At 45.0% G+C, this 12,480-nt stretch overlaps 1 protein-coding gene across 1 annotated transcript; it reads right to left on the bottom strand.

Moving 5' to 3' along the window:
- Nucleotides 1-4,048: 4,048 nt before the first annotated feature.
- Nucleotides 4,049-5,047, bottom strand: LOC311514559 (olfactory receptor 52M1-like; the record flags this gene model as incomplete). Its single annotated transcript, XM_084617128.1, has 1 exon — nucleotides 4,049-5,047. The coding sequence occupies one exon, from the start codon at nucleotides 5,045-5,047 to the stop codon at nucleotides 4,049-4,051; it is 999 nt and encodes a 332-aa protein (XP_084473254.1).
- Nucleotides 5,048-12,480: the final 7,433 nt, after the last annotated feature.

Genomic DNA, 12,480 nt, shown 5'->3' with positions numbered 1-12,480 from the left:
AACCAGCCGAACAACCAGCACCAGACCCATTGCCAGCACTGAATCCAGTACTTGCAACCTCAACACCAGAGGGCACCACTGAACAGGCAGCAGCCCATAACCCTACACGAGTGGCTCCGCCAGAGCCTGAACCCCAACATAGTGTCCCAGCGGAGAGCGGTTCACAGTCAACGGAAACAGCCCCATCCACTACATCGCTTCCAGAGGGAACAAGCATAGATCCACAATCCCATGAGGAACTGATGTCTCCAGCATCAAGGGAACAGTTCCAGACTGAAGAGAAAGCAGATGAAAGCTTCCAGAGAGCTTGCACGGCGGCACAGAGCAACCCACCGCCTCTCAGCTCTTCTAATCGATCCAGGTTTGTTGTAGAAAGAGGACCTTTATACAAGGAAACTCTTTCTGGTGGACACCAGGAAGACTGGCATCCTCAGAGACAGTTGGTAGTTCCAACTAAATACCGGGCCAAGCTCTTGAACTTAGCCCATGATCACCCTAGTGGCCATGCTGGGGTGACAGGACCAAAGACCATTTGGGGGTGTCATTCCACTGGGAGGGAATGGGCAAGGATGTTTCTACCTATTTCCAGTCTTGTGAAATATGCCAAAGAGTGGGAAAACCCCAAGACCAGGTCAAAGCCCCTCTCCAGACACTCCCCATCACTGAAGTTCCATTTCAGCGAGTAGCTGTGGATATTCTGGGTCCTTTTCCAAAAAAGACACCCAGAGGAAAGCAGTACATATTGACTTTCATGGATTTTGCCACCCAATGGCTGGAAGCAGTAGCTCTAAGCAACACCAAGGCTAAAAGTGTGTGCCAGGCACTAGCAGACATTTTTGCCAGGATAGGTTGGCCCTCCGACATCCTCACAGATGCGGGGACTAATTTCCTGGCAGGAACTATGGAAAACCTCTGGGAAGCTCATGGGGTAAATCACTTGGTTGCCACTCCTTACCACCATCAAACAAATAGCATAGTGGAGAAATTTAATGGAACTTTGGGGTCCATGATACGCAAATTCGTAAATGAGCACTCCGTTGACTGGAACCTAGTGTTGCAGCAGTTGCTCTTTTCCTACAGAGCTGTACCACATCCCAGTTTAGGGTTTTCCCCATTTGAACTTGTATATGGCCGTGAGGTTAAGGGACCATTACAGTTGGTGAAGCAGCAAAGGGAGGGATTTACACCTTCTCCAGGAACTAACATTCTGGAATTTGTAACCAACCTACAAAACACCCTTCGAACCTCTCTATCCCTTGCAAAAGAAAACGTACAGGATGCTCAAAAAGAACAAAAAGCCTGGTATGATAAACATGCCAGAGAGCGTTCCTTCGAAGTAGGGGACCAGGTCATGGTCTTAAAAGTGCTCCAGGCCCATAAAATGGAAGCATTGTGGGAAGGGCCATTCACGATCCAGGAACGCCTGGGAGCTGTTAATTATCTCATAGCATTCCCCACTTCCAACTGAAAGCCTAAAGTGTAGCATATTAATTCTCTAAAGCCCTTTTATTCCAGATAATTAAAGGGTTGTCAGTTTACAGCCCAGGGAGGAGACAACAATGAGTGGCCCGAAGGTGTCTACTATGAAGGGAAATGTGCTGGTGGTGTGGAAGAGGTGAACCTCTCCATGACCCTTGGACGTATGCAGCGAAGCAGATCAAGGATCTGTGCACTAGCTACGTGCCAATATTCTCAGCCTCCCCAGGACTGACTGAACGGGCATAACACTCCATTGACACAGGTAATGCTCACCCAATTAGGGTCCAACCTTACCGGGTGTCTCCTCAAGCTAAAACTGCTATAGAACGGGAGATCCAGGATATGTTACAGATGGGTGTAATCTGCCCCTCTGAAAGTGCATGGGCATCTCCAGTGATTCTAGTTCCCAAACCAGATGGGGAGATAAGTTTTTGTGTGGACTACCATAAGCTAAATGCTGTAACTCGCCCAGACAACTATCCAATGCCACACACAGATGAACTATTAGAGACACTGGGATGGACCCAGTTCATCTCTACCTTGGACTTAACCAAGGCGTACTGGCAAGTACCGCTAGATGAATCCGCCAAGGAAAGGTCAGCCTTCACCACACATCTCGGGCTGTATGAATTTAATGTACTCCCTTTCGGACTGCGAAATGCAGCCGCCACCTTCCAAAGACTTGTAGATGGTCTCCAAGCAGGATTAGGAGAATATGCAGTAGCCTACCTTAACGATGTGGCCATATTTTCGGATTCCTGGGCAGAACACCTGGAACATCTACAAAAAGTCCTTGCGCACATAAGGGAGGCAGGACTAACTGTTAAGGCTAAGAAGTGTCAAATAGGCCTAAACAGAGTGACTCACCTTGGTCACCAGGTGGGTCAAGGAACTATCAGCCCCCTACAGGCCAAAGTGGATGCTATCCAAAAGTGGCCTGTCCCAAAGTCAAAGAAACAGGTTCAATCCTTCTTAGGCTTGGCCGGTTATTACAGACGATTTGTACCGCACTACAGCCAAATCGCTGCCCCACTGACAGACCTAACCAAAAAGAAACAGCCAAATGCTGTTCAGTGGACTGAAAAGTGTCAGAAGGCCTTTAACCACCTTAAAGTGACACTCATGTCTGACCCTGTACTAAGGGCCCCAGAATTTGACAAACCGTTCCTAGTAACCACAGATGCATCCGAGCACAGTGTGGGAGCAGTTTTAATGCAGAAAGGACTGGATCAAGAATTCCACCCTGTCGTGTTTCTCAGCAAAAAACTGTCTGAGATGGATAGCAACTGGTCAGTCAGTGAGAAAGAATGTTACACCATTGTCTACGCCCTGGAAAGGCTACGCCCATATGTTTGGGGACGGTGTTTCCACCTGCAAACCAACCATGCTGCGCTACAGTGGCTTCATACCGCCATGGGAAATAACAAAAAACTTATTTGGTGGAGTTTAGCTCTCCAAGATTTTGATTTCGACATCCAACACATCCCAGGAGCATCTAACAAAGTGGCTGATGCACTCTCCTATGAAAGTTTCCTAGAATCAACTGGTTAAAATCATCCTTGATATGTGGAAAATATTCTTAGTCTTTATGTACTTGGTAGTATATTTAGAGGTGCATGTGTCTTATTAACTCTGTTTTTCCTAGACCTCCAGGAAGAAATCCCAGCCAGCGTTTCACCCTAGCTGAGATTTGGGGGGGCATGTCATAAATATAAAGGGAAGGGTAAACCCCTTTAAAATCCCTCCTGGCCAGAGGAAAAATCCTCTCACCTGTAAAGGGTTAAGAAGCTAAAGGTAACCTCGCTGGCACCTGACCAAAATGACCAATGAGGAGACAGGATACTTTCAAAAGCTGGGAGGAGGGAGAAAAACAAAAGGTCTGTGTCTGTCTGTAGGCTGCTTTTGCCGGGGACAGAATAAGAATGGAGTCTTAGAACTTTTAGTAAGTAATCTAGCTAGGTATGTGTTAGATTATGATTTCTTTAAATGGCTGAGAAAATAGCTGTGCTGAATAGAATGAATATTCCTGTCTGTGTGTCTTTTTTGTAACTTCAGGTTTTGCCTAGAGGGATTCTCTGTGTTTTGAATCTAATTACCCTGTAAGGTATAGACCATCCTGATTTTACAGAGGTGATTCCTTTACTTCTATTAAAAGTCTTCTTGTAAGAAAACTGAATGCTTTTTCATTGATCTAAGATCCAAGGGTTTGGGTCTGGTCACCTATGCAAATTGGTGAGGATTTTTACCAAACCTTCCCCAGAAAGTGGGGTGCAAGGGTTGGGAGGATTTTGGGGGGAAAGATGTGTCCAAACTACATTTCCCAGTAAACCCAGTTAAAGTTTGGTTGTGGCAGTGGAAATTCCAAGGGCAAAGGGTGAAGTTAATTTGTACCTTGGGGAAGTTTTAACCTATGCTGTCAAAAGTAAGCTTCGGAGGTTTTCATGCAGGTCCCCACATCTGTACCCTAGAGTTCAGAGTAGGGGAGGAACCTTGACAATGGCCTAGAACCAAGTCACCAGTCAGCTCTGCACGGGGCTTGTTCTGAGCACCAGAGCACCAGGAGAAACATTTACACTCCTTTATGAGTGAAGAGCTGGAGCAGCTTGTCACGGATCTCTTTGGTCCTCACACCGTAGATGAGGGGATGTAGCAATGGGGGCACCACGAGGTACACGTTGGCACTGAGAATGAAGAAATGCCGAGGCACATTGCGGCCAAAGCGATGTGTGAGGGAGGAGAAGAGATCTGGGATGTAAAAGGTTAAGATGGCACAGAGGTGAGAGCTGCAGGTCCCAAAAGTCTTAAGCTGGGCGTCCTTTGTGGGGAGGCTGAAGATGGCCCTAAGGATCTTGATATAGGACATGGCAATAAAAGACACATCCAGACCAGTCATCAAGAATGCAAAAGAGAGGCTGTAGTAACTACTGACGCTGGTGTCGGTGCAGGCCAGCTTCACCACAGCTATGTGCTCACAGTACGAGTGGGGGATGATGTTCGTTCTGCAATATGGCCACTGCCTCGCCAGGATTGGACAGGGCAGTGAGAGAATGCTTCCACGCAACACCACGGCCAAGCCGATCTTGGCCACCACAGTATTTGTCAGGATGGTGGAATGTCTCAGGGGATCACAGATGGCCACGTAGCGATCAAAAGCCATGGCCACGAAGATCCCAGACTCCATCGCTGAGAAGCAGTGAATTACGTACATCTGGATGAGGCAGACATGGAAATCTATCTCTCTGGAATTAAACCAGAAGATGCTCAGTATTTTGGGCAGGATGGATGTGGACAGGACCAGGTCGGTGACAGCCAGCATACAGAGGAAATAGTACATGGGCCCATGGAGGCTTGGCTCCGTCTTCACTACTAACAGTATGGTGAAGTTCCCCAAGACAGCTAATACATATATGGTGCAGAAGGGGATGGAGATCCAGACATGAGCAGCCTCCAGGCCAGGAATGCCCATCAGGATGAAGGTGGAGGGGTTGGTGAAGTCGGTTGTGTTGGAATCTGACATGGAGTAGGGGAGAAGGTGTCCAACTCTGAGGCAGAACGGTGTCTCCTGCATGTACCGTATATCCCCCTGACTTCCTGTATGTGCCCAGGGTCTAGTGCAGTACAAATGCCTGGAAGGAGAGACAATGTTAATATGAACAGTAAAAAAGAAGTAACAAAAAAAGAATCACTTCTGTAAAATCAGGATGGTAAATACCTTACAGGGTAATTAGATTCAAAACAGAGAATCCCTCTAGGCAAAACCTTAATTTACAAAAAAGACACATGGGCAGGAATATCCATTCTATTCAGCACAGCTTAATTTCTCCACCATTTAAAGAAATCGTAATCTAACACATACCTAGCTAGATTACTTACTAAAAGTTCTGAGACTCCATTCCTGTTCTGTCCCCGGGAAAAGCATCACACAGACAGACCCTTTTTTTTACCCTATCCCCAGCTTTTGAAAGTATCTTGTCTCCTCATTGGTCATTTTGGTCAGATGCCAGCGAGGTTATCCTAGCTTCTTAACCCTTTACAGGTGAAAGGGTTTTTCCTCTGTCCAGGGGGAATTTTAAAGGGGTTTACCCTTCCCTTCATATTTATGACAGGCACCATCAGGAAACAAGAGTGTGGATACTGGTTATCTCTCATTGTTCCTTAATGCAATGAAACCCAGGCAAGAGAGTCCATGCTGTAGGGACTTCCCCATTCACCCAGAAACTGAAAATCTGAGAGTGGAAAACAACCAAACCTTTGTCAAGACATGTTGAGACAGACATCCCAACTCGAACAGACCTCAAGGAGAAGACCTGTGTGTCATTGATAGCAGCTCCATGGAAACCCTGGCTCATTTGCAGGAGTGGCCTGTCAAGGTTCCTCCCCCACTCTGAACTCTAGGGTACAGATGTGGGGACCTGCATGAAAACCTCCTAAGCTTACTTTTACCAGCTTAGGTTAAAACTTCCCCAAGGTACAAACTATTTTACCTTTTTCCCTTGGACTTTCGCTGCCACCACCAAAAGTCTAACCGGTATTACTAGGAAAGAGTCAGTTTGGAAATGTCTTTCCCCCAAAAATCCTCCCAACTCTTGCACCCCACTTTCTGGGGAAGGTTTGGTAAAAAATCCTCACCAATTTGCGTAGGTGACCACAGACCCAAACCCTTGGGTCTTAGATCAATGAAAAAACATTCAGTTTTCTTACAAGAAGACTTTTAATAGAAGTAAAAAGGAATCACCTCTGTAAAATCAGGATGGTCTATACCTTACAGGGTAATTAGATTCAAAACACAGAGAATCCCTCTAGGCAAAACCTTAAGTTACAAAAAAGACACACAGACAGGAATATTCATTCTATTCAGCACAGCTATTTTCTCAGCCATTTAAAGAAATCATAATCTAACACATACCTAGCTAGATTACTTACTAAACGTTCTAAGACTCCATTCTTATTCTGTCCCCGGCAAAAGCAGCCTACAGACAGACACAGACCTTTTGTTTTTCTCCCTCCTCCCAGCTTTTGAAAGTATCTTGTCTCCTCATTGGTCATTTTGGTCAGGTGCCAACGAGGTTACCTTTAGCTTCTTAACCCTTTACAGGTGAGAGGATTTTTCCTCTGGCCAGGAGGGATATTAAAGGGGTTTACCCTTATCTTTATATTTATGACATGGCCAAAACAAAGACAATGTTCAGATGCCTCAGTAATGGAATGGAGAATAACTTGCTCTGGACATGAATTCAGTTTTGGTCACCCAGTCTCTATTAAAGGATGTAGCCAATAGAAACAGGCTTTCTGGGACAGACTGTGAGAATGGGGTAGGCTGGCATATGTGGACAGGCTCAAAAGTTTTGGACTGTTTAGTTTTGGGAAGAGACAAAGAAAGAATGGAAGTTATTCATTCAATTCATTCATTCAAATGTACCGAGAACAGTTCCCAAGCAGTAATATCTTTGGATACTTAATGCTTCAAAAGGTCTAATCCCCAGAGCTGAGACAAATTATCAGCAAATCTGACTTAGAGGAAAAATGTGGACAGAAAAATGGGAATGAAACTTAGGATTTCTTTGAGGATAATTTACTAGATAGCTAAAAAGTCACAATTCCAGAGTCAAGAAAGTGGGCAAGTTTGGATAAAAAGCCACGTCAGTGGCAAAGTGAAGGCAGCAATTGGGAGGTTGGGCGGGAGAAGCAGTATATAACAAATGGGGAAAAGGAAAAATAGATAGCAAGCAATACAAATCAGAAGTTATAAAAACTGATGAGACGTTAAAGATATCAGGGAAAAACCCATGCTTGGCAAAGCTACGGATCCCCAAAAGGAGACCATTAAGTATTTTAAGAACAAAAGAAATCCTAGAGAAGATTTATGCCAATTACTAGTGGGAGAAAGGAAAGTTGTTAATGTTGCAGAAAAGGAAGAAATGGTTCAAGAAATAGTTTTGTTCTGCATTTGGAAAGAAACTGTATAATGAACTCATATCACCTGAGGTGATGAAACACTTTCCAGTCCATTAGCAGGCAAGAAGGATGTTAAACAGCATCTACAGGAGAACCTTAGAGTTATGAACACCAGAATTACAAACTGACCGATCCATCTCTGTCTGGTGTTGTTCTAGCCTGCTATTAAAAATATCTAATGATGGAGATTCCACAACCTCCCTAGGCAATTAATTTCAGTGCTTAATCACACTGACAGCTAAGGAGTTTTTTCCTAATGTCCAACCTAAATCTCCCTTGCTGCAATTTAAGCCCATTGCTTCTTGTCCTATCATCAGAGCTTAAGAAAAACAATTTTTCTCCTTCCTCCTTGTAACAAAAGTTTATGTACTTGAAAACTGTTATCATGTCCCCTCTCAGTCTTATCTTTTCCAGACTAAACAAACCCAGTTCTTTCAATCTTCCTTTATAAGTCATGTTTTCTAGACCTTTAATCATTTTTGTTACTCTTCTCTGGACTTTCTCCAATTTGTCCACACTTTTCCTGAAATGTGGCGCACAAAATTGGACACAATACTCTAGCTGAGGCCTAATCAGCACGGAATCGAGCGGAAAAATTACTTCTCGTGTCTTGCTTACAACACTCCTGCTAATACATCCCAGAATGATGTTTGATTTTTTTTGCAACAGCATTACACTGTTAACTCATACTTAGCTTGTTGTCCGCTATGACCCCTAGATCCCTTTCTGCAGTCCTCCTTCCTAGGCAGTCATTTCCCATTTTGCATGTGTGCAACTGATTCTTCCTTCCTAAGTAGAGTACTTTGCATTAGTCCTTTTTGATTTTCATTCTATTAATTTCAGACCCTTTCTCCAGTTTGTCCAGATCATTTTGAATCTTCATCCTATCCTCCAAAGCACTTGCAACCCCTCCCAGCTTGGTATCATCCACAAACTGGTAGGGGATTAGTTCAAACAAAAGTCTAAGAATATAATTAATGCCAGTCAACAAAACAGTTTATGGAAAACTGTTCTAGTCAAATAAACCCAATTTTGTCCTTTAATGAGAGTGCACGTTCAATCTCTCTGAGACATTTGATTTACTGAGGAAAACAGTCAGATAAAAAATGAACCGTATAGAATATCAGTAAAGCTCACGTTAAATGGACTAAAAACTAGCTAACTGATGGAGGTCAGAAAGCCGTTGTCATTGGGCTATTGTCAGTCAATGGAGTTTTTTGTAGTGGTGTTTGATATTTACATCAACGATCTGGAAGCAAATAGAAAATTACTGCAGATAAAATTTGCAGACTACCCAAGGATTGGCAGCGTAGTTACCATGAGGAGGCCGGGGCAGGCGCACCAATTGATCTGGAGCATTTTGTGAGCTGGGCCCATGCAAACAAAAGGTTTTAGTGCTGTCAAATGCAAAGTGACCTTCAGAACAGGGAAGGCAGGCACGACCCATAGACTAGGGCACTATATTATGAACCTGCAAAAGGATTTAGGGGTCTCCATGGAAAACCAACTCATTGTGAGCTCCCAATGTGATCTTGTGGCCAGAAAGGGTGATGCAATCCTCGGATACATAAACAGGGGAGTGGTGAGTTGGAGTAGGGTGCCATAAAAAAGATGGAGAAAAGTTATTCTTTCTTACCACAGCTGGCGGGACAATGGGACAAGAGTCAGTGTGTTCAAACTGCAGGCTAGCAGATTTAGATGATATCTCTGGAAAAAACTTCCTAACTGGAAGAACGGTAGGGCAATGGAACAGATGCCGTGAGAGGTCATAGAAGCTCCTGCAATGCAAGTTTTCCAATAGAGGCTGGATAGTCATCTGTCTGGGATGGTTTAGACATTCTGTATCTCGGCAGGGGGTTAGACTGGATAACCCTTGTGGTCCCTTCTCACCCTGTGGCTCTATGATTCTATAATCTAAAATCCTAGTATAAATCAGGTTTGAGTCAAACACAAGGTATTGGTCCCAACACCGGGGTAACTGAGTGAAATTTAATCACCTGTGTGATACAGGAGGTCAGAATGGATGATCTTAGGCTGCCTTCTGACATTCAACCCCAGGAATTTATCAATAAAGGAAGTTGAACAGGCGTTTATATTTACTCTGTCTCACAACACACAAACACAGGAACATTCAATTACCTTGAAAGTCTGAACATATAACACTGAAAAAAGAAAATAGTTTACATAATCCATAGTTGGCCTGTGGAACTCCTTGCTACTGACGTTACTGGAGCAGAGAGCATAGCTAAGTGGGATTCACGAATGGATTAGCCATTGTAGGTTGTGATCGTGTCAGCACTTTTAATTAAGGCTGTCTGACACCTCCAATGGGGAGACCTTATTTTCAGTTGCCGATAAGTTTGCCAAACTTTAACAGTTTGGACTGAAATTTCCCACCCTGGTTGTCAGCTTCCGGCTGAATGGTTTTTTGAAAGTTTCAGCCATACCAGTTCAGCTGACTTCTCGAATGAAGCTCGGAGCCAAGATGTCTGGCCCATGTTGAAAAATGCTTACAATTGTTCCAGTGGGGAGCTCTTCCACCTCTATGCTTTCCAGCAGATAAAAGTCAGGCTACAACCCTCAGCATTCCCCCTCCTCCACCCACCTGTTCGCAGCCAGAGCCCTGAAATGGAAGAGGAGGATGCAACAGTGTCTGTGCATTAACAAAGCTGGCTCCTCAGGTCTTAGTTTTAACTCCAAGAGAGTTTTGCCTCAGTAGGGCCTGAGCAAAGTACGGACCACATCCTCTGAATTTGGTCTTCTATTGTCCATCTACTAACACCTTTCCTCCTGAAGGATCCCCTCTGCCACTGAAATGCAGCCACTTTTGGGCTGGAGGCCGTCAGCCGGGGCACTCATCCCATATGGCAAGGGCCCTGGGATGTTTAATGATTGTGCAGAGCTCAAAGAACCATGGCCTTACTCTCTATCCCACTACACCCATGTTACACTGGGTTTGTTGAGTAGGTGACTCTTCAGCAAAAGATGGTACCTGTGAATCCTGAGATGAAAGTGTCCTTCCCAGGAATCCCCCTCAGGTAGTCGTGTCCCACACGTCTCTCAGCCCAGCATCTGCCGCAGCATCCCACGCAGAGAGCCAACACTGGGATGTGCATGGTTTATAATATAGCTCTGTGCAATCCCAGGGGGGATCACTCTGCCTCTAGGGGAGAAGCAGCATCTGGATGTGAACAGGCTGGACACAAGCCTGCCTCCACCTCTTTTCTCTTCATCTAGTTTTATGAGTAAACAGTAATTAAGGGACCTTCCCAAAGGGAGATGAGAACTCTTGGACTCTGTGCTGAGTCAGAGAGGAATTGGCTGTTCTGTGTATTTGTGTATATTTAACAATTATAGTTGATTAGGAAGAAAACTAGCTACAATGCCTAGATCTCTATGGGGTTTGTAAAAGCCCAGGATGGCTGGGTAGAAAGTACACAGACAAATCTGGAGACAGATGACTGAGGGGAGACACAAACACTTTCTGCAGGCACACAGGGAAGTCGCTAAGAGATCAGAGATCAGTAATTCTCCTCAGTAACTATCATCATCCTGTGTAGCACCTTTAATTGAAGGATCTTAAAAACAGCTTGCAAACAAAAGCCACTATGAACATATCCCCATTATACAGACAGGTAAACTGAAGCACAGGGAGACACAGAGAATGGTGGCAGGTTGACAGACATAACCCAGAAGTCCCGACTTCCTTCTCGTAACTTTGGTCGCTCCATCACACCAAGGGGGAAATGGACTCCCGCTCTGGCAGGGACTGTTCATTGGGTAGGATGCAGAAGAAAGGCTGGAAGAGGGAGCCTGAGCCTTTGCCATCCTCTCAAGGTGACTCCGAGGTTCTCAGAACTAGCTGGGGTTTGCGAGCTCCCAGCTCCTGGGACTCCACTACTGCTTCCACTTAGAAACCTGCCAATGGATCACAGTCATGGAGAGCACTTTGGGGGAAGAGACTCAGCAAAAGCAACACCAACAGGATGTTCCTGTGGATAGACGGCAGCCAGCAGCCTTTCCTGAGGACCCAGCCCTCCACTTCCCACCCCAAAGCTGACATGGAACAAGTGTGGGGTGGGGGGGGGATGCTATAGGCAGGATAGAGACTGGATTAGTGTTTGCATTGGATTTGTTCTCTCCCTCTTGGTTCATTTCCTCCCAGTCTCTCCCAGGTGGAATTGAATTCCCACACCTGAACTCACTGCCTGCTCCTCTGGTTCATTGTGGGTATTTCTCTGGTGCAGTGTACCTGTGTTTTTAAGCACTGGAATGAGACTGAATGAATTCTCCTGTCTGAGCCCAGCAGGGGTGCTGTGTCCACCAGTATTCAAGTTACTAACCCTATGTAGCTGGCGAGCATGGTTGGATCTTCCTCTCTAGCTAAAGACAAAGCATTCTTAAAACTACAATACCCACCTGCTGAAGTGAAAAAAAAATAAAACAGATTGACAGAGCCAGAAGAGTACCCAGAAGTTACCTACTACAGAACAGGCCCAACAAAGAAAATAACAGAACGCCACTAGCCATCACCTTCAGCCCCCAACTAAAACCTCTCCAGTGCATCATCAAAGATTTACAACCTATCCTGAAAAATGATCCCTCACTCTCACAGATCTTGGGAGACAGGCCAGCTTGAAGCAAATACTCACCAGCAACCACACACCACACAACAGAACCACTAACCCAGGAACCTATCCTTGCAAAAAAGCCTGATGCCAACTCTGTCCACATATTTATTAAAGTGACACCATCATAGGACCTAATCACATTAGCCATGCCATGAGGGGCTCGTTCACCTGCACATCCACCAATGCGATATGTGCCATCATGTGCCAGCAATGCCCTTCTGCCATGTACATTGGCCAAATTGGACAGTCTCTACGCAAAAGAATCAATGGACCCAAATCTGACATGAGGAATCATAAAATTCAAAGACCAGTAGGAGAACACTTCAACCTCTCTGAACACTCAGTAAAAGACTTAAGGGTGGCAATTTTGCAATAGAAAAGCTTCAAAAACAGACTCCAATGAGAAACTGCTGAG

The sequence above is a fragment of the Lepidochelys olivacea genome (genome assembly GCF_965140295.1).
Source record: "Lepidochelys olivacea isolate rLepOli2 genome assembly, chromosome: 1".
In the NCBI taxonomy this organism is placed as follows: Eukaryota; Metazoa; Chordata; order Testudines; family Cheloniidae; genus Lepidochelys; species Lepidochelys olivacea.
The sequence above is the reverse complement of the archived record's forward strand: the minus strand, read 5'-3'. Positions and strand labels throughout refer to the sequence as shown.